The 26,646-nt window shown below is 31.7% G+C and overlaps 1 protein-coding gene across 1 annotated transcript; it reads right to left on the reverse strand.

Annotated features, from left to right (window-relative positions):
* Positions 1–5,851: 5,851 nt before the first annotated feature.
* Positions 5,852–9,293, reverse strand: LOC134681756 (lachesin-like). The gene is made up of 5 exons (XM_063541401.1): positions 9,147–9,293; positions 8,401–8,549; positions 7,692–7,935; positions 6,595–6,855; positions 5,852–5,969 (listed from the first exon to the last, which is right to left on the reverse strand). Exons 1-5 carry the CDS (start codon positions 9,280–9,282, stop codon positions 5,956–5,958), a joined length of 804 nt encoding a protein of 267 aa, XP_063397471.1. The 5' UTR covers positions 9,283–9,293; the 3' UTR covers positions 5,852–5,955.
* Positions 9,294–26,646: the final 17,353 nt, after the last annotated feature.

The following is a 26,646-nucleotide window of genomic DNA, read 5'->3' on the forward strand; positions in this document are numbered from 1 at the left end:
GGTAGCTGGACCAGAAGTCAGTAGACTTTAGATGAATTTGCAAGATCTAGTGGTTTGAGGCATTCTATAATCGATAAACGACTCAATGAACACAAAAGGATTTCTTTAAAAAGATCAAAGGCAAATAATATGCAGATCGTTAAAAGCAAATACAAAACGAATGAGAACCGGTTTCTTATAACCAGATCAAAATGAAAAACTTTCTATTATGTCGGTAAAATAAAACTGTAAACGTTTTTGTAAATACCAAAGCTAGAGAACCTTAGATATATTTTCTAGACTTTTATATCTTGTCGCAGTGGAAAAACATTTCTTAAATCATTAAGACAAACTGCTCCTCCATTTTTGTCTTCGGATGTCATTTTAAACAGTGGTATTAAATTCGGTGCAAATGGATAAACTTGAAACATTTTGCATTTGCAGATCCAAATTCTGACGCATTTATCGTTGATGGGCAGCAATGGTTAATTCCAGGCCACCTTGTAGGACAACAATATTGGATGATTTTGCAATTGTGTCATACGATCTAAAATAAAATCTTGCATCGATAAGTATTCAAGAGTAGACATTGTGTTAGATTTACTAAATGAATCATTGAAAAGCTAGATGAGAAAAGACAAAAGTTGGGTTCTGGAGTAGTTTTCTCTATGAAGATGACAACGAAACGAAAGTGTTTTGCCGACAGAAATGCTTCTGTAGAGACTAATAAGGATACTTTCCAGCTACCCCTTGTAAGCATGGAGAAGCAGATATACGAATATTTGTCCATGTTCGGCATCATTATGAAAATTGTTGTAAGACGGTAATTAAGGTAGCACCGACACAGATGTAGTAGTATTAAAAATTGCAGCACTGCAAAAATATGGTGGAAGAAACTGTGAAAAGGTTTTGGCAGGAATGAAGACTTTTGATGGCTTCCTGTATGGATATATCAAATGCGTTTGGTCCTCGTGTAGCTACTCTTCCTTTCATGCATTCAGTGGATGTGACACTAAGGGAATAGGTCAGTTTGGATGACATGGGAAGTATTTCAACACGTAAGGGACATACTTATTTCTTTGCTGAAGTATAAAGACACATACATAGACATTAATGAAGCATTTGTTTGCATCATATATGACAGAACAACATCACTACTTGCTGTTAACGAGGCACGATGTAAATTTTTAACTAGGAAGCAGCGGCATTGTGTCTGACAGATGTAGTTCTGCCTACAAGAGTTTTTTTTCTCCGGAACACATCCAAAGAGCAGCGTATCAAGGAGGATAAGTTTGGGCTCATCCTCATTTATGTACCAATTCATGAACACTGGGTTTGGATGAAAGAAAAAAATCGATGACAGTTGGGAACCAAAAATGACTTCTCTGGCTGCCGTTTAAGTTGAATCCTCCTGTCGGGAACTTTTGAAATGAGGAGGCGAAAATTGTGTTGGTGACTGTAAATGCTACCGTTCAGTCCTTCCTTGTACGAGGTTTGTTATTGGCTACTGTCAGATAATTACAAGATAACGAACCTGTCTTTCTATCAAAACTAGGCATTTAATCTTAACAAAAATGTGATATCACTTGTTAAGTTGATGAAAATTTAAAAAAAATACATTTTCAAAAATTTTGATGCCATTTTGAAACCGGAAATCACTCTTTTTGTCATTTATGTGTTGTTTTTTTCGTACTTTAGGAACTGTTATTAACGCTTAATAAAAATGATTATACCTATAACACAACTTTCAAGGATTACAACTGGATATGACACCATTTGCAAAATGATCGGTGGCCATCTTGAAAAATGGAACATTTTTGATGGCCAGCACATGATTTCTTTTAATTATCATTTAGTCCACCTTTAAACCAAATTTCATGCTTGTATGTCATGCTTGTGTTATTATTTGTTAAGTTGATGAAAATTATTAAAATATTTTCTACGTATTTGCCTCTAATTTGAAACCGGAAACCACTATTTTTCTTCATTTATGTGTTGTTTTGTCGTACTAAGAAGCTGTTTTTAACGTTTTATTATAACTTACATTGTATTATACATTACACATCTTTCAAGGATTAAAATCCCTTGTAAAATTGCTTGAAAGTAAAAAAAATCGGATTTTTTTACTCTTTTGCCGACATTTTGAAACCGGAAGTCACCTCAAGTTTCTGTAATGTATTGTCTAGTGGTTATTTATGAACTGTCATTTGCTTTTTATCTAATCTAACAATGGATTTTACATAAAACATAACCATCAAAGGATTAAGAAATAATGGCTAATTTGTTATGACGCCGTTTTCAAAATGTGTGGTGGCCATCTTGAAAAAATGATTTTTTTTTCTGGCATACTAATTCAGTGATAATGAACGCCATGCTTAACTCCAAATTGTAGACATGCAACTAAAACTAAAAATAATATAGACTTACAAAGGCCAGAGGCTCCTGAATTGGGACAGGCGCAAAAATTCAATTGATACGATATTAACGTGCTTGCATTTCCTATCATGATTTTCTTGATAGAGGGTTGTTTTTTAACAAAGAAGTAATCAAATCAAGAGTTCGAAATGATGAAGTTGATATCATCTTTTCGTGATTTTACGGACGCCATCACGAGTTCGTTCAGTTTCATAAATGATATCGGATATGTACCTTACGTCGTAACTACAATTCCCTTTCCTTTCATAAATGTGACCTACCGAATTAGAATATTTACCGAATTTTTTATCTCATAAGTAACACGACAGATGCTGCATGTGGAACAGGATCTGCTTATCCTTCCGAAGCACATGAGATCACCCCTAGTTTTTGGTGGGGTTCGTGTTGTATATTCTTTAGTTTTCTATGTTGTGTCATATGTACTATTGTTTGTTTGTTTGTCCTTTTAAATTTCAGCCATGGCGTTGTCAGTTTATTATCGATTTATGAGTTTAACTGTCCCTCTGGTATCTTTCGTCCCTCTTTTACATGTGGAGTTGTTACAATAGTAGCTTCACCTGAACTTTGGCTTTAAATTCCAAAGTGATATTTCCGGGTCTCCTGAGATCACCTCTAATTATTGGTTGGATTCATGGTGCTGACACTTTAGTTTTCTATGTTGCTTATTCTTTAGTTTCCTATGTTGTTTCATGTGTTCTGTCGGTTTTCATTTCAATTTCAATTTTATTTTAATTTTAGTTTTAATTTTATTGGTTGTCTGTTTGTCTTTTTCATTTTTAGTCATGGAATTGTCAGTCTATTTTTGATCTATGATGTTGACTGTCCCTTTGGTATCTTTCGTTCCTGTTTTACAGTAGCATGCATGACGACGTATTGGTGGATCAACTGCTGTATATTAAACCAACTGCGCAAAATGAATTGCTTTTTCAGAAAACATTTACTTACAGTTCTTGACAATTAATTTCGTTGTATTTATTTTACGCACGTGAAAACGCTTGAATTTTCTTTGTTCTAAATCATTAGTATACCATCTGTGAAAATTAAATTTAGCACAACAAATGAAGCTAATAAAACATATAAGTATTAAATAAAATTGAGAATAAAAATGGGGAATGTATCAAAGAGACAACAACCAGATCATAGATAAAACAACAGCAGAAGGTCACCAACAGGTCTTCAATGTAACGAGAAATTCCAGCACCCGGAGGCGTCCTTCATTTTTACAAACTTTGATTGTTTTAAAACCGGATTTATCACTATACGTGGAGTATCAACACCTATGATGTGCATGACAATTTTTTAAACTATTGACTTTTGAAAATTATATATTTCGTAATCAAGACTTTGCTGAATTAAAGTTTGCACACGCTTGGGCTTCGAAAATAACATAAATAAAGGTTCAAAAAGTTTATGTAGAGCACACAGCTCAAAGCACTATATATGTATAATTCTGTAAGGTATTTAAAACGTTTTAGATCTGAGCGTGACTGTTGAGTCTTTTGTAGACAAAACGCACGTCTGGCGTATTGATTATAATCCTGGTACCTTTGATAACTACTTCAACAAAAAACATATATTAAACGCCATTTTTTTTTATTCAACAACAGTATTGCACGCTGTTAACAATTAATCCACTGACACATCTATCTCAGTGAAGGTCCCTGTTTAATTAGTACAAGAAGTTCAGGGATTCTTCAGGTAGATAAACTGCATATTGTACGCCGTTTACAAAATATTTATTGCTATTCTAATTATATTAAAGTATTTATATCATCTGGCGTTATTTTCGGAGTTTCATCCGAGTTTGGGATAATTTATACCTAACTACCAGTGTCTATGGCCGAGTTCACTTGAAACTCTCGAGTTAACTTTACTTACTCGTGTTTCAACAAAACGATTTAAGTTGAACCACTCGAGTTAAACCAATGATAATATTTTATTTTGTTATGTTTGATCAGGGCCTTACCCTAGATTTACTTAGAATTGTTCCGAATATCAACTCTAGTGCGTTCATGTGATAATCTATTAACTCTGAAGTCAATTGAAGAGTTTAAAGTGAACTCGGCCTATGTATTTCGGGATGCGCTCGGTTGGCGAATTCCAAACGATCGGAATGCTAGGAATCAACAGAAATTCAATGAAACAAAACAGAACTGTGTTCTGAACGAGTTCCAAGTGTGCCGAAAAAATAGTAGATGCAGACAGAATTCAAACTGGCGGAAAAGGGGACTTAAAGATAAAGATACAATAATCTTAAGCTTTTAGTGAAATAAAAACTGCAAAATAATGATTGAACCCCATTGTAAAAGATCGTATGGTCACTTATAACTGGATACGTCAACGTCAACTGGAAGCATACCATATTTTCTTAACTGATATGACGCAATATGTACTAATACGTCACAAACTGATATATGTCGTTGAAATGTTTATATTATTTCGGAACGTCGTGAATGCGTTCATTTCTCCTTCTGTTATACCGAAAAAAAAATCAAAATGGTAAACATAAGCTGTAATCTTTGCAGGCATTTATGAAACTATAATTCTATTTATTCTTTTGTGATAAAAATAAAAAAATAAATAAATTCAAACAGTCTTTTCAAATAATACAAATAACTGTATATTCAGATAAAATGCCGCATTCATAGCATACCTGCTCTTAGTATTACGATACTCATGCATCATACATGGCGCAATATTCTCATCAATTAAAACCTCGCAATTATATTTGAACGTACAATTCTTTGTCTTGATTGACATTTCAATTAAAACTAGGTATGCTAGTTTTATTGTCCATTTGTTACTTCAAGTATCTGAGGAAAAGAGGCTAGAATCATCCGGTAATTGCACATTTTGCTATCAAGGGTTTGTCTTCTGGCATAACTTAAATACCATTTAGCTATGATGCGTCTGTTCCGATTGGATAATTTCGTTATGTCATAAGTTCGTTGTTCAAAACGATGTAATTCGGTATTTATCCCGCTTTCGTGCAATTTGGTCTTAGTTTCTTATACCTGTACATGCAAATCCAATGAATATTCTTTTGTACTGAATCGTTGTATTTTTATTTCTTTTGCGATTTAATTGTGTATGATTGGTACATTACAGATATGTATATAGTATTAGTTGTCAGTATAAAATTGAGAATGGAAATGGGGAATGTGTCAAAGAGACAACAACCCGACCAAATAAAAAAACAACAGCAGAAGGTCACCAACAGGTCTTCAATGTAGCGAGAAATTCCCGCACCCGGAGGCGTCCTTCAGCTGGCTCCTAAGTATAGTTTAGTTATTCGTGGTTGGACTACAGATTTTGGATTGAATGTAATTTGTATTCATAGGTGTTTACTGTGTAGTCTAATAACATGATCTAACGTTATAATACGGTCGTTTTATTCTTAGTGTCTATACAAAAATAAACAAAAGTTTAACAGTATTGGCAAACAAATCTTTTATTATATTTTAGAATTAGAAAAGTATTAACTAGATGATAGAAAGGCTGGTTAATTCTGGTTGTTGTTTCATATCCTCAAGTTATATGTTAATTAGTCTCAACTGTAATGATAAAATAAAATGATTAGTCATTAAATAATAATAAAAAACAGAATGAATATCGTTAACTTGATACAAGCCCGATATAATGATTAGTATTTCCTTTCTAATTAGGCGAATAAGATACATTTAAAGACTTTCAACATTAGTATTTAAAAATAACTAACAAGTGTACTTTTATAAAATAAAACTACAATACAAGTCATGTTAACATAATAAATTCCAAACCGACGGTGACAGGAGGCCGTATACAACATCGACAACTATCTTTTTTCGTCGTCAGTGTCATTGATAAATCTTTCTGCTATGAAAGTTTTACGAGCGTTCTTGGAATCACGTGATGTCATCCCCGGCACGTGTTTGTAGATGAATCGGTTTGATTTAATAGATAGACCAATGTGAATTTGTGAACTTTGGTACCAGGAAAACATGCCATTGCTAGATACATATGACTTGAAAAAAAAAGTTCATAAATGCTGAAAAGGAACATTTTAAATTTCAAATCAATTATTGTGCAATAAGAAAACAAGCATACTGAGGGATTGATGGACGGATAAACGGACAGATAGAGGTAATACAGTATACACCCATTTTTAAAGTGGGGTATAAATATGTAAAATTGTCTTACGTTTCATTGTAAATGTTAACTCAGCTGTACCAAGTTGGTTCTCTGCTTTCACGACATAGGTTCCAAGGTCTATAGGAGAAAAATTATAGATTCGGAACCCATTTGATTTCTTTCCTTCATCTGGATAATAACTATCATCATGTTTCATAGGTTCACTGTAGAATTCAAATCCACGGTCAAAGTAACTTCTGATATTATCAGGTAATTGCTCTCTACCATTTTCATTGACCTTCCACCAAGTAACTTGTGGATCAGGATAACCTAATCATTTAAATATAAATAGGGAATGAGAACTTTATTAAGCTATGTTTGTCTGTTTGTCTTTTTAATTTTAGCCATGGCGTTGTCAGTTTATTTTAGATTTATGAGTTTGACTGTCCCTTTGGTATCTTTCATCCCTCGTTTACCATCCACTGAGTCACTTTTGGATCAGGATGACCTAATCAATAATGTATCAATCGTGAATGATATCAATATTCATTGACCTTCCACTAAATGCCTTTTGGATCAGGATAATCTAATCAATAATGTATCAATTGTGAATAATAACAATATTTATTGACCTTTCAGTAAGTCCCTTAAAATTCAAAACGGAAAGTACCAAATCAAATAGCAAAATCAAATGATTAAACATGACAAACGAGTGGACAACAAGTGTCATAATCCTGACTTTAACATTTAGAAACTCAAATTCCTGAATTTGAATAGCTAATTAAATTTTAGAAATTTCTTCTGGAGAAGCTAAACGAAAATAATATCAATTTACTGACTTGGATGGAGAGTTTTCTCATTGGCACTCATACAACATCATCTATATCTAACTTTCGGATCTGCTTAAATGACTTTGAATCAACTATAAGTTCGCTCAAAATTTATCAGATTTTGTTGAAATCTATACTTTGATAGGACGAGAAAGAGTGCAAACTTACTGAATATACTTAAAGGGAACACCAAGCAGTCTATTTATCTGAGTGGCAACATTAATCAAGAAATTATTGTGTGTTCTAAAAGACTAATCGGTTGTATAAATAAAGGACAAAATATTGCTAGAATACATACGAAAGTCAAAAATGTAGAAAGAAATGTTGATATTTTACCTTCTATTATAACTGCCATTTCTTTATACTCCATATTGATTTCTTCTGGCGAATTATAGTTTACTTCATCCGGTCGTAATGTTATAACACCTCCAGTTGTGTTGGCATATGTAATGGCTGGTTTAAAAGTTCTAACATATATTGGACGTGCAGTTTTGTTAGTCTTTCTGATTCCATTATCAGCAACGCACATATATTGTCCTTGGTCCTCTCTGGTTATAGACGGAAAATGTAACACAGGTCCCTTAAAATATATGTATACTAAATATTTAAATATCAATTTAATTAGAAATCAATGAAGATACAAAGGTAAACTTAATGTTTCTTTAATATGTTGCCAATAAAATAGAGTTCACCGCGATTGTCATACGAATGAGAGATTTAGCTAGTTATAAAACTGGGTTTAATCCATTTAATTTAATCACATATAACTAATCGTAACTGTTCTGTTATTTTCTAATTATTACTGTTACTACAATATTGGCATGAAGGTTCGATTAAGCTTTATTCTAATTTGCTGTTAGGAAAAAATAATAGGAAAAGGGATTCCCCAATGCCTTTATTCAACCTTTGTATTTAGTCTTCAAAAGACAGTATGTATCCTAACAAAATGCCTTTTGATTCGTATGATGATTAAAAATTGGTCAGAAAATCGGTAAGACAATTTCCGGGACAAAAAAGTACATTCAGGTCCGACGAACAACCGTACCACCGCCATAAATTCCTCATTTGCTATCTTTTTCCATGTGACTTTTGGCTCTGGATTACCATCAACACGGCATTGGAACCGAACATCCTCACCACTATCTACCAATGTCTGAGGATAATCAGTCTCTACTGTATAGATTCTTGCTGGAGCTGTCAATAGTAAAGACAACCTCTATCATGAAAATACTTTCGTTTATTGTTTACAACTGACAAAACTCTATTGACTTAAACAATCTTACTTTGTCGGAAATTGGTTTAGCCATACTGGCCTTGTTTGTGACGGTTTTAAGCTTTTAATATTTCAAATAATAAGGAAGGCTTTGTCTTTCGCTATGTGTGTAGGCTCTTCCATGAACCTCCCTTTTTTGTTGGTAAACCAGCAAACGACTGCGATTTTTCAGAGGAAGGAGTTTGAACAGCCAACAAGAACGGTTGTTGTATCAAGGTCAAATATATCAATGTCCAAATGCAACACATTTCAGTCAAAACAAATGAACTAGTAACAACATTTAAAATAGTGCATCATTTAAAAGTTTGGAAGTGTTTCAAATTAATGAAATATATCAAATAAATCAATCTGATAAAATTCATTATTCTGCAGTAGTCAATATACACATGTGCAAACAAATGTCATTGGATTTAGAGCATTATTCACAAAGCGAAAGAAGCACGTCATATTATAATTGGAATTCAATAAACATTGTTAGTACCTGAACACATGAGAAAGTATTGATAGCTTTTAATTACCTGTTTTGCTTTCATTTATTGGAGACTTTAAGTACACGGGATCTGTTGTCCATGTTTTCTGTGTATCCATATTCTCCTTTACTGTACACGTGTAATAACCTTCCCATTTTTTGTAAAATGTGTAAAAAAAGATCATGATGTAGTCAGAACGCTTTTTGAACATGTATTGTGGCTGTTTATCCGAAAATTCTGAAATAATGAAATTAATTCGGATGAACGTTAATATAGAAGAGCAGCTTTTCAAATCCTCAAGAATATACAGTGAAATATTTTTCTTTTCACCTTTGAAAACTAAATTAGGCTTTATATCTTCATATATATAAACTTGTATTAAAAGTCTCTGAACGAATGTAAAATAAAAACTATAACACATATTTCAATACGTTTCGGACATAACGGCCTTCTTTATTGGAATACATTTAGTTGTTATTTATTCCAATGAAGAAGGCCGTTATGGCCAAAACATATGGAAATTTGTGTTATAGTTATCGTTATATTCATATTGATAGAATTTGTCCACTTTAAAAACTAATTTATGAGGCACGTGATTACTTGATTGTTTAAAATTGTCAATGTTCGAAAATCAAGTTACGTACTATCTGTCCAATCTAACTGTGTTAAATTATGTCAATGCATATGATTTACTCGTGTAAGTTTAAACTACACGGATTTCACCAACATGTGGGTAATCTGTGCTCACCCATAAATTTCACAAGCATAGTGTTGAATAAGAACAAACGTGAAAACGACAAGTTTTCTGTCACCATAAGAAATTGTGAACCAATACGATATGTATGTTTTGTTTTTCAAACGCACAAGTGACATAAAGTGGCGATATATTACGCCTGGTACCTCCCATAACTATCTAAGATATTCAGACACCGATATAGTAATTCTTGATTTGAAAATTGCCGATAATGTCAAATTCCTGAATGTGACATTCTAATCATCTAAGATGGGATTGTCATTATAGTTGACGAATGAACATTTTTTAACATCTTTTTTTCATTTAAGAAATATTCAAAGTTAACTGTCTGCTCTATGATCCAGTTGTTGTCGCTTTGACACATTCTCCCTTTCCTGTCTCCATGTTAACCTTATTGATCCTTTGTTACATATAAAAGGATAATGTCAAACTAACCATAAGTAGTGTCGTTTTCTGGAGAGGTCTTTGATAGATGTATCTATAATAACATACAAACAAATCTTCATTTTAAAACACTAAGTAATGTTAAAGGGTGCAACCATTTTAGTTTATTGGAGATTTATTTCGCATGATAGTAAAGAAGTATGTATATTTGTAAAATTTATACATTTACATTAATAAATTGATGCAGCAGTTTTGACATTCATGTTAATAGCGTTGTGTGTTACTGGTTTAGACTAAGAGAGCGTCGGACGCATTACAAATAATAATATATGGCAACATCCGTATCATCTGCCATTCCATTCAAAGGGGCCTTCAGGCCCGGTTGATGATATAGGTCGAGGGGTGCTACGACATGTGAAACAGATTTTGCCATGTTTTAAACGCTTTATTATATTAAACAGAAGAGTATGTAGGAACTGCTTACTGATACAAAGCACATGGGTTACCTTCATATTTACTTTTGCTTTGTATCAAAAGCCTTAAAAGAACTTCTTAATTATTCATCCTAAGAACCTGGGTTACCTTACAATTTGTGTTCTGATGTTCATAGAATAATTTGAAATATTGCATATATTTTGTGTGTGTTTTGTATGGTATTTCATACATTTGATTGAGTTTTTTATGGCTGCATTTCGTGTGTCAGAAAATATGAAAGCTCGACATCTATTACATCACATACCGAACAATGACGACAGTTAATAAATGACGTCACGTCAAAATTACCGTTTCATTTAGGACTCATTGAAGAAAAAGATTTCTTGAGAAGGTTTCATAAACTAAAGCATGGACGTCATGTAAACCTATTCGGAATCACTAATCATGCTAATGTCATAAGTAAGAAATTTGAGGTGGGACGTGATAAAGGCTGTGCATCAAAGTAGAGCGATATGGGTTAAAAAGCAGTATATTTATCAAATATTCATTACAAATGTATGTCCTACTAACTCCATGATAAAAGTTTATAATGTGATATTTCCTTAAATGTTTTTTTTTGTTGAAGGTCAGCAGTATTCACATTTCTATGTGTTGTTTGTGTTGTATCTGTAGAGGTGTACATATACATGATATATTAGGGTAACGTGTACTGATGTTGATAATATTGGTGTTGCATGTACGTACCAAGTTAGGAATATGACAATTGTTGTCTAATCGTTTGATTTGTTTTAGCCTTTGATTTTACCATTTAATTAAGAATTTTTCTTTTTGAATTTTCGTCGAAGTTTTTTTATGATTTAATTTTTTGCGTAAAATTTCATTTACCGTTGTATCTATTGGTATATCTGTAACTTCGCATATAATAGCACACGTGGCTGTTCCCTTTATACAATGAAAAACTAGTTTAACATCTGGTTGTGCTGCTACAATTAAAACATTTAAGTCATTTGCAGCAATTTAAATGTCAAACACACTCGGTATTAATAACAGTATTATTTACAACCAAAACACTAGCAATGGAAAAACAATAAAAATTGAAAATGAGACCGATGTTCACCAGAATCGTATGCGTGTTTTTTCTATGACAAATACCCCACCGTATAGAATGGTCGCAACAAATAATATATAATTGCGAATGATGATATAATATTGTTTGACATAAAACTAAATATTAGAAGCAGCATCAATAACAAATGTAGGACGATAGGGTAGGAATAGACCTATAAAGAATAATTTGTTAATTTCAAAGTTACATGTTTGTTACAAATATTGGTCCAAACTTTCTTTATTGTTGAATTGGTTTTGTTTATTTCGTTTCATTTACCAATTTTCTCTCTTATCTTAATTTTGTTTTCCTTTATTTTTTAAGTTTTCTTTTCGTTCTATACAACCCACCAAGACGTGATACACTGTTGAATATTGGTTATTCCATAATCATTTACTTACCAATTTCCTTTTATCTACACCAGAATAAACTTACAGGGATACTAAGTGTTTTAAAGAGAGAGAAAATATGAAGTCCTACCTGAACATAGAGCTCCTCCTAACAGAAATAAAACAAAATTGATCAACATCTTTCGGCTTAAACGGTAATGCTGTCCTGAACTTTGTCTGCCTGCTCCATGCTGACAGCTTTTTATATAAAATAAAAGATGACTCAGTTCAAACCATAATTGTCCTATAATATAGCATATTTAGCGTTAAATCCACTTATCATAATTATGAAATATTTCACATAGAGTTAATTGGAAAACAAATGATCTAATTAGATTAAATATTTCAATTTTCAATTTATGATTATAAATCAAAGTTGTTTTCTAATATGTAGTTCAGTTTTAATTAGATAATCAGATAAAATGTTCAGGGCCAAACCTTTTAAGTGTTTGTTTTTAACATGAAATGCTTACTGAATGTCAACTGAGGCAGATATAGTATTTTTTTATAATCAAATATCAAAATATTTTCATGCCACACTTTACAAATCGAATAACCAAATGTTCTCATTTACATTCATAGCAGTAACAATATATAATGTACCTTAGATGTATTTTGATATGAAAGGGATATGTTTACTGATTTTAATAATCTACTGGTCAAGATCAAATACTGTTTACTCTGGGGTAAAATTCTCTGTGGGTTGAATACCGTCGTCCTCGGTCAAGTAAGAGATGGGTAAAAAACGGCCGACAAACTTTATCATTTTTGGGGAATATTAACTTTTCCAATATTTCCATAGACGACAAATCATCTAAACACAGCAAACCTGCGCTCTAAATTGTACAGATTAAATGATTGATACTACTTTTATGTTGCTCGTTCTTAACTGAGTACTGGGCAGACCTACATCAACCGTCTATAACATTGAATTTGTTCTTTATAAATATGATTCATGTCACAGTGTCACTGGGTTTCATTGCAATTTAGAATGATTTCTAAGTCAACTTCCATCATATAAATTGAGCAAACAACAAGAGTTCATATAGAAAAAACATGTATTAATAAAAATTTAACATTTAATTATAGAAGCCAAATTTAAATTTAACATCACGAGTTCATGCTCTGACACTTATCGACGAAAATTGCCTTATTATATGTGACATTGACTTTTAATTCCTCATATTAGTATAATGTGCTTATTCAACCAAATATAAAGGTCAATTAAAGTTTGTTGTCCATTTTCATGATATCCAAAAGCTTTTAATAGATCAAATTTTTATAGTAATATCCGGTCTGAAATTCACTAACATATTGGGGAAAGATATGTTTATAAAAAAAAGAAAAGAGTACTTTGAAGATCAGGAACATTGATATTGTGAGTGCTCTTCAAGTCCAAATCCAGACCTATAAACGCCACCCTATTAAACACCAAACTAGTAATACTGTGTTAAAGAAAACGGAAGTTGGTGATCGCTCTATTCTGTTGCCTTTTAATATAGCCAATTTATCCTATTGACAAAGTTATTGTTAGCCATAGCTTTGCATGCCATTGCTTTAGATTATGATAATATACATTCGTGTAATTGTTAATTAATGTGATGTTATAGTTTATTCCACTGTGTTTTAAATACGGTGCCAGCGGTACCAAGTGATGAATATGACAGTTGTTTTCCAATCGTTTGATATTTGTTTTATTTGAAAGGATATTCTGAATTGAGTATTTTTTGGATTTCGGAATTTTCGTTATTTATCATTTTGGGACACAATGATAATAAAAACAAAGAGGTTTGACAATTTTGTATAAATAGTGTTTCGAATTTGATATGCTGCATATTATGGGGTTTTCAAATTTTTGAACTTTTCCCTTCAATGGAAAAAAAATTAAGTGTGATTACATACATTAAACAATCCAAAGTTAATCATCTTCAATAAACTTAATCATGTGACTGTTAATGTGTAAGCAAATGCCGTACCTCAATTCAAAATGTACAAATCTCATACCGTATAGTTAGTTAAGTACCTAACTCACCACATTTATCTTACCTAAACCGAAACAAAAGACGGATGGCAAACTGTTTTCATTTATATATCAAAGCTGAAATTTAAATCAGTAACTTTCAACAGAATATTTCGTATTTACTCGAAATCTAAAGGTTTAATTGAACATCCAATAACAAAAAGGAGATATATTATCCGATTTGGGTTACAACAAATACAGTATTGAAAATCTATATTTGAATTTTTCAAAAAAATTGCTGTGAACATGGCGGTAACACATATTTTAATCTTAAACATGTTATATGAATTTCGTGTTCGAGCATATCCAATACAAACTATATTACAATCGCGATTACATTATACAATTATTTCACACTTTCTTTACCAAAATGCTCGATTCTATTTTTTTTTATTAAAAAGCATAATTGGGAAACTTTTCTTAATGTTCTTCTTGCTTCATGGTTATCATTCGTGAATATATTTCAACATACAGACATCGTATACGTTCAAATATTTCACATCCAATCTGGTATGGTTATATTCTTTACAAAGCCCAAAAATATCGACATTCACAGAAAAGCTTTCAAAAAAATCAATAGGTATATTGTTACGATACTGTAGTCAGGTCATTAAAGATGTCATATTTTGAAATTAATATTTTTTAGTAATATAGTCTTTGCATTGGAAATAATATATAATTTCTGTATTTTGATGAGGTAAATATTCGGCTTTATTGACTTTTGAAAAAATGATATTCACTGAGGCCGACGGATACAATTAAACCCCATATTTACCGAAACAAAAGACAGTAATTGTGTTATTCCATATTCCGAGAGATGAAAATGTATTTAATGACAAACATATACCAAAGCCAATTTTACATGAAACATTTTACCATAACGTTGCATGTAAAAGCGCGTGACGTTAAGCGCGGTGAATAACACTTTCTAAGGTGAATATGCTTTTTTATTCAAAATCAAAATCAAATAGAGAAAACTACTGAAATAATACCAATATGGAATAAACATTGTTATATGGATGGAGAGTTGTCTCATTGACACTCATAACGCATCTTCCTATATTTATGTTTATTCTAAAACACGTTGTTGGCATAATACGGGTCATGTTCTTCTCATATATGTTATAATGGTATGATTATAAATGCCTAACAGGAGGGATTGTGCTTGATGTTGATACGATTGGCAAATGATTTATCAGTTAAGGTCAGTAACTGTTAGTACTCTCTTGTAAATTGATATATCATTGTGATTTTGCTAAGTTTCTATTGTTTGTTACCTATTCTGACAATGGACTTTTTTTCTAAACTAGGATTTACTCTCCGTATTGATGTGTATTTTTAATTCTATATTACCTAAATAAAGGAAAGGGTTGGGATTTCACAAAACATGTTTAACCTCACCACATTTTTCGCCTGTCCCAAGTCAGGAACCTCTAGCTTTTGTTCGTCTTTTATTTAAGTTCATTTCTATGTTTTGTAGTTCATTTAAATAGTACACAATTTTGTTTTGGGGCCAGCTGAAGTCCGAATTCAGATGCGGGATCATCTCGTTGTATTGAAGACACATTGGTGGCCTTCAGCTGTTATCTACTCGTTGGCCGACTTATGTTTTCTAAGAATATTCCCCATTTCCATTCTCAATGTGTATGTACCTGAACAAAGCTAAGTGACTTTATTATGATTTGGTATGGATTACAGTTGAGTTTCTATTTTTTTTCTCGTAATTTATCTCTGGTTGACTCACGTTGTGACGGGCTTCAAACCTTTAAAATTGTCTCTCATCATCACAACCATTTACCATCTTGTATTACCTATCACGATTTCCTTGAAAGAGGATTGCTGCTCACAAAGAAGCTATTAAAAAAGCGTTCCAAATAGTGTTGAAATTATCCCTTCGTTAATTTTCCGGACGCCGTCACGAGTTTGTTGACCGTTATGGAATAAACGTTTTACATATGACGACGGACATGTTCCTTATGTCGTTACTACAATAAATTCATCATAGATACCAGGAATAAATTTTGTATAAAGCCAGCCGCGCGTTTCGTCTACAAAAGACTCATCAGTGACGCTCGAATCCAAAAAAGTTAAAAAGGCCAAATAAAGTAGGGAGTTGAAAAGCATTGAGGACTAAATTCCTAAAAGTTTTGCCAAATCCAACTAAGGTAATCTATGCCTGAGGTAGAAAAGTTTTAGTATTTCAAAAATTCTAAATTTACCTTTCCTTTTTCACGAATGTGTCCGACCGAATTAAACTATTTACCGGAAATGTAATTACATTAGCAGCACGACGTGTGCCACATATGATGCAGGATCTTTTTACCCTTCCGGAGCACCTGAGATCATCCCCAGTTTTTGGTGACAGTTGTGTTGCTTAGTCTATAGTTTCCTATGTTTTGTCTTCTTTACTATTATTTGTCTGCTTGTCTTTTTATTTCTAACCATGGAGTTAACAGTTTTTTGTCGAGCTATGAGTTTGACTGTCCCTCTGGTATCTTTCGTACTTCTTTTAAATAATCAACACCAGTCTTTGATAATGAATATTTTTCCAATAACAAACTTTATCATTATGCCTTGGCATTAAGACATTGTTTCATAAAAGTAATTGTTTAGTTTATCAAATTTAAGAACAACAAGCATTCAGGCAGAATGTAAAGCTATTTGGAATAACCATGTTAGTCCCAAATTTTTATCGAAAAAATAACTGTAAATAATAAATAATATGAAATTTGATTTTCAATCGTTTTCTTTGGTTGATAACTCTTGATTTTGTCACATTGTACATGTATGTTCCTAAATCTTATAAAATTTCCCATTATGATGATAAAATTCAAAATTATTTTTTATATTCAGTTGTTATTTTTCTGATTCACTCTGTTCAACAGAAAATAAATCATTTTTGTACCCTTTTTGCCTTATGTTTTGGCGACACTCTCATACCAAACACCAAAAATATGCGTATATCTCAAATATTTGTAATGAATTTATTTCTGTCTTAAAAAAGATAACCATATAGACACTGTCAGGTGCGATGACCATCTTCGATATTTTTAAAGACATAACATATAAGACAAATTTTCTTAATAGTTTTCACCACACATGGCACGAGTTTATTCAAATAACATACACTGACATCAGTTCATTCAAATAACATACAATCTACAAAAGAGAAGCGCATAATTAAAATATGAACACTACACATATAACACACGAACTGTTATACTGTAGATTAATCTACTTATACACAAATACTTTCACACTACTCGTTAGATGGTCTCCACCCTTGTCAATAACTTTTCTCGTACACCACCTCCTACTAATGGAATTTCTTACTTTATTGTAATTACAATAACTCCGATACCTGTACTCGAAAATTCATACGCCTGTAGTTTATGAGTAAATTTATAGTGATAAAGATGATAACACAATGTTGACTGCTATACCCCTATTCTTGACATATATACCTATTGTGTCTGTTTGTTTTGTTTACACATTGTTGTCAATAAAGTGGAATTGTATGCGCCTGACAGTCAAGTAAGAGGTTTAGCAAGCTTTAAATAAAGGCAACATTTATATTCCGCTGTTCGAAATTCACAATCGATTTAGAAAAAAAACAAATCCAGGATACAAACTAAAACAGAGGGAAACGCTTTAGATATAAGAGGAAAACTACGACACAACAGAAACACAACAATAAAATCTAGCTCACACAAAAACGAACTATAATACAACAATGGGCACTTTTCTGACTTGGCACAAGACAGTTTTGCCCTGAAAGGTAGAGCAGTTCATCCAAATCAAATGACTGCATATTGACGCAGTTAATGTATGCTAACATTTCCTTTAATGTGAATTTAAAAATTATGTGTATGCACAGTGAACAACAAATCTATGTGACGTATAAAATTTTCTGACGTCAGACACACAAATCAATGAATGTGTTTGTAGATAGATGTTTTTGTGTTCTGTTAAATTGTTCCTTTTAAAATTGTTATGCGATGATGACTGATGTACCCTTTTTTTGAACATTTTATTTATTGTGTCAGTTTTGTTTACGCATCCATGTAAATAGAACGGAATTTGATGAGACTGTCATCAAAGTGAGAGGGTTAGCGCTATTAAATCAGGTTTAATTCACCATTTTCTACAATTGAAAATGCCTGTACCATATGACAATTACTGTCCATTCGTTTTTGATGCGTTTTGTTATTTGATTTTGCCATGTGATAATGGACTTTCCGAATTGATTTTCCTCTTAGTTCAGTATTTTTGGGATTTTACTTTTTAATACATTTGCGATTTTACGGCTCATTGTTTAATAAGAGGGACGAAAGATAGTAAGCAGATCCTGCTGCACATGTGGCACCCGTTTAATTTTCAAAAAAGGAAGATCCAATAAGTGTTCTTTAGTGTAATATTTACCATTTGTGTAATTTGTACACAATTATCAGAAGTAGTACACAGACCAAAGACACAATAAGAGTAGTATGACTAGTAGATGTGGTTTACCCTGCTTAAATAAAGATCAAATATTTAACATAAAAACACAAACGTTATGGAATAATTCTAAATAGGGATATAACCATAAAATAATAAATGCAAATACTAAACCATTGTCTGTATATTTGAATATCATCACTTTTATCCGCCTCATTTGTTTTCTTGTTAAAAGCTGACGTTCATATCACATCTCTTATTTTCATATCGTATCATTCATTTGTTGAACAAATTTGAAACAACAAGGTAAAATCATATAAATTTAGTTAACATACCACAATTAAATTCTTCTAATAGGTCTTTTGTCTCATATTAAACAAATTCACCAAGTCTTTTTGTCAAATATTATTAAGTGTGTAAAGTATTGATCTAGTCAAAATGTATATCCAACATTCAGAAAGATTGAACTTATCCCGTTTACAAATTTAGCCAATACGTATACACATTTGTACACCTTTGACAAGTCGGGAGATGTTCCAAAAACTGTAAATATGACCTTTTTCAACTGAACTTATCACTATTTTAAAATGAAAATCAGTTAAAATCCTACACCCGAACATTATTTTCATCTCTCTTCTTTCATTTCCAACAAAAAAAACCTAAAGAAATGAATGAGGAAGGAAAAGAAAAAAGATTAAGAAAAATACACCCTTATAAAAAGGAAATATACTTTTGGAGAACGGAAGACGGGGTTCTGACAATGAAAGATGTTGTATATGCATTAATGCATTTCATCACTATCGATTATTTACATTTAAAATCTTCACCGATCGTTTTGTTTAACCAAGATGCCGAAAAGAATCATTTTCGTAGCTTATTTTTCCTTGTTTTCTTCTAAAGCTTGTGTAAAAATAGCTAATGATTAACTACAACACCTTAACAAATAAAGAAATATGTCTGGCCTTTATTTCAAATTTAAATCTTAACAGGCGCCATATTATGCATTAACAAACTATCATACACCAAATACTTAATTTCAGCTGCGGCGGATCAATCTTAAACAAAAGAGTATTAAGACATCTGTAAAACTTTTTCGGGGTTGAGATTCTCATAGCAAAATCTTTAACTGTTTTAAAATTGAGTTGATCTGTGAACTCCAAAAAACAGACAACATTCAATTATTATGTCGTATTTGAATGTTAAAAAATTATATTTTATTTTTTATTTCTATATCAACCGTTCAAATATATCAGATCGATTTTTTCTGACGCAAATCATATATCGAAACAATTCCAATATGTCAAGACATCTAAAGACGAGATAGACAGGCTAATACACGTGTAGTTAGTGTGATCAAGTTTACAACCCTCCATAATCAACACGATATTGGTTGTAACACGTGTAAGGCTCTAAACGTTTATTTTCAAATAATGTTATGATTATCAGACATGTCAGATAGTAATAATATACAAATCATACAAAAATCGAAGCACCTCCAATTGTTGCAGGATGCGTTGTTGTTTTTTGACGAGTTGTGAACTTTCTTGAAGAATGAGATGGTGTTTTGTGATTAGTAATATATTCTGTACTTGAGTCCTGTGTTGTCATTCGATTTGATGCTGGTAATGCAGAAGTAGCATAATCTAAATATTAATTATATAATATATATTGTCTGATCTTCTCTTAAATAAAACAAACAAAAAATCTTACGGAAATCATGGTTAAACCCGTGTTTCGTTAATGTATTCGTAATACTTATTTTATACAGGCGTACACAATTATAAATGGTGAATAGGTTAAACTACATGTACAGTTACTCTCAGCAAATTAATGAAAAAATCTAAACTTTATGAATCATGAATTCTTAATCATTTCAGAGTTTAGTTTATGGCTTTGAATTACGATCAAATACATTCGGGTTGCGGTTAAATGATGTGTAGTAATGGTTTAATCCACTGTGTTCTACGTTAGGAGAGCCTTTATCAATTAAAAAATATGACAGTTGTTTTTCATTTACTTGAGATGTTGGAAATTTTTATTTTACCAGTTGATAACGGACTTTTCATTTAAATATTTCTTGGAGTTTTGTAGTTTTGTTATTTCATTTATTACTTCCACACTGATTGGTTTGACATTTTTACCCGAAGATAGTATAAACATAAAAACAGTATTTTTTATTAAACAAAACAACTGAATATGATATCAGCAGATTATAGGTTTTTAACGTTAAAAACTGTTTACTCAATAAAAATAAAGATATGGTGTTCTAACACATGGAAAAAAAGAGGGACGAAAGATACCAAAGGAAGAGTCAAACTCACAAATCAAAAATAAACTGACAACGTCATGGCTACAACCATTTTCCAAAGACTTAATGACGTAAATTGTAATTGAAGGTACCAGGGTCGTTTCTTCTACATACGACTCATCAGTGAAGCTTAGATCAAAAATCGTTGTCCAAAATACGGGTAAGTAAATTGTAACATTGTAAGCAACTACTGTACAATCGTCAGCAATGTGTAAGTTCAATACTGTATAGTTAGTCAATTCCTCGAGACAAAAAGTTGTAAAGTAATTCAAAAACAAGAAAATATCCATTAATGACATACTTAATCAATACTTCGTTAACACGTGTATTATTAAACCGGATCGAACTTACCACATTTATCTCATCTTAATCCAAAACAAAAGGACGGATGACACACTGTTTTAATTTCTATATCAAAACTGAAATTCAAAGTAACAGAATATTATTTGTTTATTCTAAATCAAAAGGTTTTATTTAATCATCCAATAACAAAAAAGAGATATATTATACGTAGTTGGTTACATCCATTAATATGATGAAAATACAAATTAGCTACTTTTTTTTATTTTTTGCTGTGAACATGCGCTACAGGCTTCAGGAACACAGGTTGTATTACTAAACATGTTTTAGGATGCACATGCTCGGAATATCCAATACAAACTATATTACCCGCTTTAATGTATAGTTTAGTCATAACTAAAAACGTTCAGGGAGCTTCAATTTCATTATATTGTATGAAGAAGGCACATTTTGCAATTCTAATGAAAAAAAGTCGCAATGTTTTGGAAACTTTTACTTTATTGTTTATCTGTACAAGGACATCATTCGGTAATATATATCAACTTACATACATCGTATACGTTCAGGTATTTAAAATTCAATCTTTAATGGAAATATTCTTTACAAAGCACAAAAATGACGACATTCACATCAAAAGCTACCAAATTTCCTCCAGACTTATCCAGAATTTTTTTTATTTATGATACTGTTGTTATTTTATTTGGAACGTCACATTTTGATATTCATATTGTTTTACTTAATATATAGTATTTGCACCGGAAATAAACACATTTATTCTAAAAACGAGGTGTTGGCCAGATACGGGCCATGTTCTTTTCACAGTTAATGATGGTATGATACAAAATAACTAACGAAAAGGATTGTGCTTAATTTTCATATGATGAATGCAAACTCTTTCCATCTGTTGAGGTTATATATTCAGTAACTGCTAGTGACCCGTTGTATCGTTGTCATTTTGCTAAGTTTCTTTTGTTACCTATTCTGACATCTGTCTCGGACTTTTTCGTATCTGGGACTGGGATTTACTGTGCGTATTGTTGTCTCTTTGACACATTCCCAATTTCCATTCTCAATTTTATTATCATTCGTCTTCTATCCAAAATATGTTTAAACCCGTTATATTGTTGCACTGGCCAAAGCGAGGAACCTCTGGCCGTTGTTTCTCATGTTGTTTTTTTTTGTTTTCTTTAGGTTCATTTTTATGTTTTGGAGTTTTGTACGACGCTAATTTTCGATGAACTAGTACCCAATATTAATCTGGGGCCAGCTAAAGCCAGCTGACAGATGCGGGATCTTCTCGCTGTGTTGAAGACCCATTGGTAGACTTCGACTGTTATCTACTCGTTGGTATGGTTGTAGTCTCTTTGAGATATTCCAAATTTTCATTTTAATTATATATACATTTGTACCTGAAAGACGATGATTCACTGAAATATGATTTGGTATGGATTACAGTTGAGTCTCTATTTTCATCTCGGGATTTATCTTTCGTTGACTCACACGTCGTGACGGGCTTGAAACCTTTGAAATTGTCGTTCATCACCGCCACCATTATATAATCAAAACCAGTCTTGAATAATAATAATCATTCAAATAACAACAAGCTTATATACAAAACGGAGAGCTTTTTCGAATTAACATGTTAATTCAAAATGTTTAAGTAAGATAAGTTAAAGTCTTTTTCGTGTAATTTTTCGTTTGATTTGTTGTCAGTCTTTTATTACAAACATTTGTATCTTTTCGTGCCCATGTTTTATATTGTTGTTAGGATTCTAATAGCACGATGTATGTTACAGGAGTTAAATTTACTATTATGGTCATACAAAAATCATTTTGACTGTAAATTTATACAAAATATACGATCACATAAGGAAACAATAGTATACGCTGTTGAATAATCATTATAATCATGTCCCAGAGATTATTTTAATATACCTTTTCTAATCCTTGAGTAAATATAAATTTAGCACTTGTATTGAATTGATATTTCATTCCATAGTCATATTCGAAACGATTACCAGGGATTAATTTATCATCTGCAATGCATCTACAAAGCACAAAAAAAAAACTGAAATATAATTACACCTTTGTTATAAAAAGTAGTAGTTACTTCGTTTCACTCTTTGAACACAATTAAAGGGTTATAGCATGGTACATGATAAAATAAACAGTATTAATAATACATGTACTACTACCGTTATTCATGTATAATTGGTTGGTAATTATATCATGCCATTATATATTTAAATTTTCATTTAAAAACGACAATACGTAAGTATGTCTGCTGAAAATTGGTGGTTATGTCAGAGTTATCCGGCTGCAAAAACATTTGACCTTAATATAGATATATGTTCGTATCTCAGAAGGTTAAAAGAGAGCATTTGTTTGTTAACATATTACTGGCATTTGTTTTACTCAAAGATGGTACGGTTTCTGATTGGATGATATCTGATTGGAATTACTTTGGACGAAATCTTACCCAATTTGGTTTAAAAAATGCCGAAAATCATATTGATATTTAACGGAGTATGGAAAATATCGCCAGTATTTGCACGTCGGAGCAATTAAAAATTTGTCTTTTTCATTACATTCATTAGGAGAAAAAAAAGAGACGATCTTTTTCAACTGCATTTTTAGTCAATTTATGCCGCATGACCATATATATTTTTTAGTTGTAATGCAACACTTGTACTTCTCGAAACAGGAACTGCTACCCGTTTCCCCCTAGTTTGTGTAGTCTTTGAGAAAAAAATACGACAAACTAGTGGTACCCATGGAAAATACAATACGCATAATTGCGCTTGTTACCCGAAATTTATTCTAGATGTAAAATGATTTCAAACGACTTACCTATAATATCCTATTTTAAACGTATAAGTAGAACAATCATTCGTGTGATGTAAATTGTCATGACACGTGGCATTGATGACTCTTACGTGAGCCTCGATAATCTCAGACAACGTAACATGTGCACACATCTAAATAACAAATTAAAATAACGTTACAAATCTACAAACTGTTTTTTCTTTCTTTTCATATTTGCGCATAACGATTGGTAAATATGAACGAGCAGATGTTTGTTTTACTTATATGTAATAATCCTATCGGTTCATTTTGTATCGAGATTTCCGTATTCAGAATGGTGTTATTTTCATTGCACAAAGTCAAATTGTTATATTAGAAATCATTCTTCGTGTTCTGCTTAGCCTATAATTCTAATGTCAGAAATGTTTACTTAGTAAAAAGTATGTTTTTCTTGAAACAACGTAATAAATTTCGAACAAGTAACTACAAATTTGAAGAAACAACATGTTATCACCAAAGCACAAATTTAAACCCCATATTGCATATTTTAAGTTACAATTATCTTTAACAGAGTTTGGAACTTGCAATTCCTGTGAAAAAAAAAAAAATCTCTGTAAAAAGAATTGTTTTCCTGGCAATGATAGAAGTATTGTCGTGTGCTAGTAATCTTTGCTACGCGACGCTTTATTGTAAGCCTTCGTTTGAAGCAAAAATATTGAAAGGAAGTTTTGTTCCAATAAAATATTTCATTTTATAACTTACCAAAAATATAAAAGAAAAAAGTCGTGACATATAGTGATCTAACATGGCTGGTTTAAATTAATATCATATATTGCAGTGTTGTATACCCATCATTTACACATGTATCAGATAAATCACAAGTAATGTGACCACCTGAAAAATGCACTTGTGGTGCATAAAAAAGATATCGTTAATTCTATAGATACAGATTTATGACATTTATATGGTCACACAAGTACTTAGATTTTTCACTACTTTTATTGTTTGGTAAATACATTTTAAAACAGATACAACAATGACATAGACACATGCAAACAATCGTTTATACTATTCTCAAAACAAACAAAACACTTCTGTTCCCTATTGTGCTTTTTACACAGTATAACAAATATATTTTCAAATGCCTTTCGATGATAAAAATTGCAAGAGCAAATATATTGCGCTACATGATTTTGACTATTCCCAGTAACACATTTACGTTAATGATGGCTGTAAACATGAATGACATATTATTATTTGTAAACAGTATCTCGTCAGGTAAACAACGATAATATAAATGATATGAGAAAGATTATATACTAATATGTTTTTAAAATATCAGTAACGATATGTCATATTGAATGCGTACAGCCAAAAAAAACCGTTAATATAAAGAGAGTGGAAACAAACGGATTTCCTTTTTTTTCTGGTATCGTTCATAGATGGGAACCAACATATCTCCTTTGAAAATGAACCAATCGGTCTAGAACCAAAAGACTTTTTATTTTATGAAAACAGATTTTTTGCAGCGTTTATCCGAACTTTTCTGATTGGGTCCCAGAACTAGAGATTAAAGAAACAACAGACACGGCTTCCGCCGCCTCATTTTTAGTCTTACATCTCGAATTTGACTTACACGGTCATCTCAGTACCATAATCTGTGACAAACGAGACGATTTTAATTTTCAAATTAAAAATCCCCCCACCTTAGTAGCAATATACCAACTTCACCTACATATGTGATATATATTTCCCAACTTATTCGATATTCAAGAGCTTGCAGCTCCTACTCAGGCTTTGTAAAACGTCATCATTGTCTGAGTAGAAAGTTGATTAAACAGGGGTATGTCAAAGAACGTCTCGTCCTTTTTCTACAAAAGTTCATCGGAAGGTACCAAGACCTTGTCGATAAATATTCTGTATCATCTTCTCAATTAATACACGATGGTCTTGATGTATAGATTCTGGGTACTGATGTTGTTTATCATCTTAACAACGTGTGTTATAGTTCTTTCATTTGTCTTTGTTCTATTATTAATATTACTTTTACTGTTGAATGGTTTTATGTGATATTCATTTGACGTGGCTCGGTACTAATACATCTCGTCAATGTGTTTGTATTGGCTTTTATTTTTTTGGTGGTTTGTTTTGTATATTCGACTTTTTGTGTTTCTTTTGTTCTTATAACGTGACTCTGTACTATAAAATATCCCGTCAGTATGATTTTGTTCTATTATATGTCATTATGATATATTTCTATTATGAATTACAATATACGTTGAACCACAAACGCCAAAATCATTCAATCGCGTAGTGGAATCAACTATTTTTTATTCTTATAAATTCTATATCTTACATGTATATTAAATTTAAGACTAGTTTAAATCTCGGTCTATTTCTGAAATTTATTCTAACATATTTCTGAATTTTTAACCCTGTATGCTAACATTGCCTATTGAAATTTGAAATTTTTTTTTATGCACATTGAACGACAAATTTATGTGATATATAAAATTTTCTGACGCCAGACACTCAAATCAATGAATGTGTTCGTAGTTAGTAGATGTTTTTGTGTTCTGTTAAATTGTTCCTTTTTAAAATTGTCATACGA

Source organism: Mytilus trossulus, chromosome 8 (assembly GCF_036588685.1).
Source record: "Mytilus trossulus isolate FHL-02 chromosome 8, PNRI_Mtr1.1.1.hap1, whole genome shotgun sequence".
NCBI classification, from domain to species: domain Eukaryota; kingdom Metazoa; phylum Mollusca; class Bivalvia; order Mytilida; family Mytilidae; genus Mytilus; species Mytilus trossulus.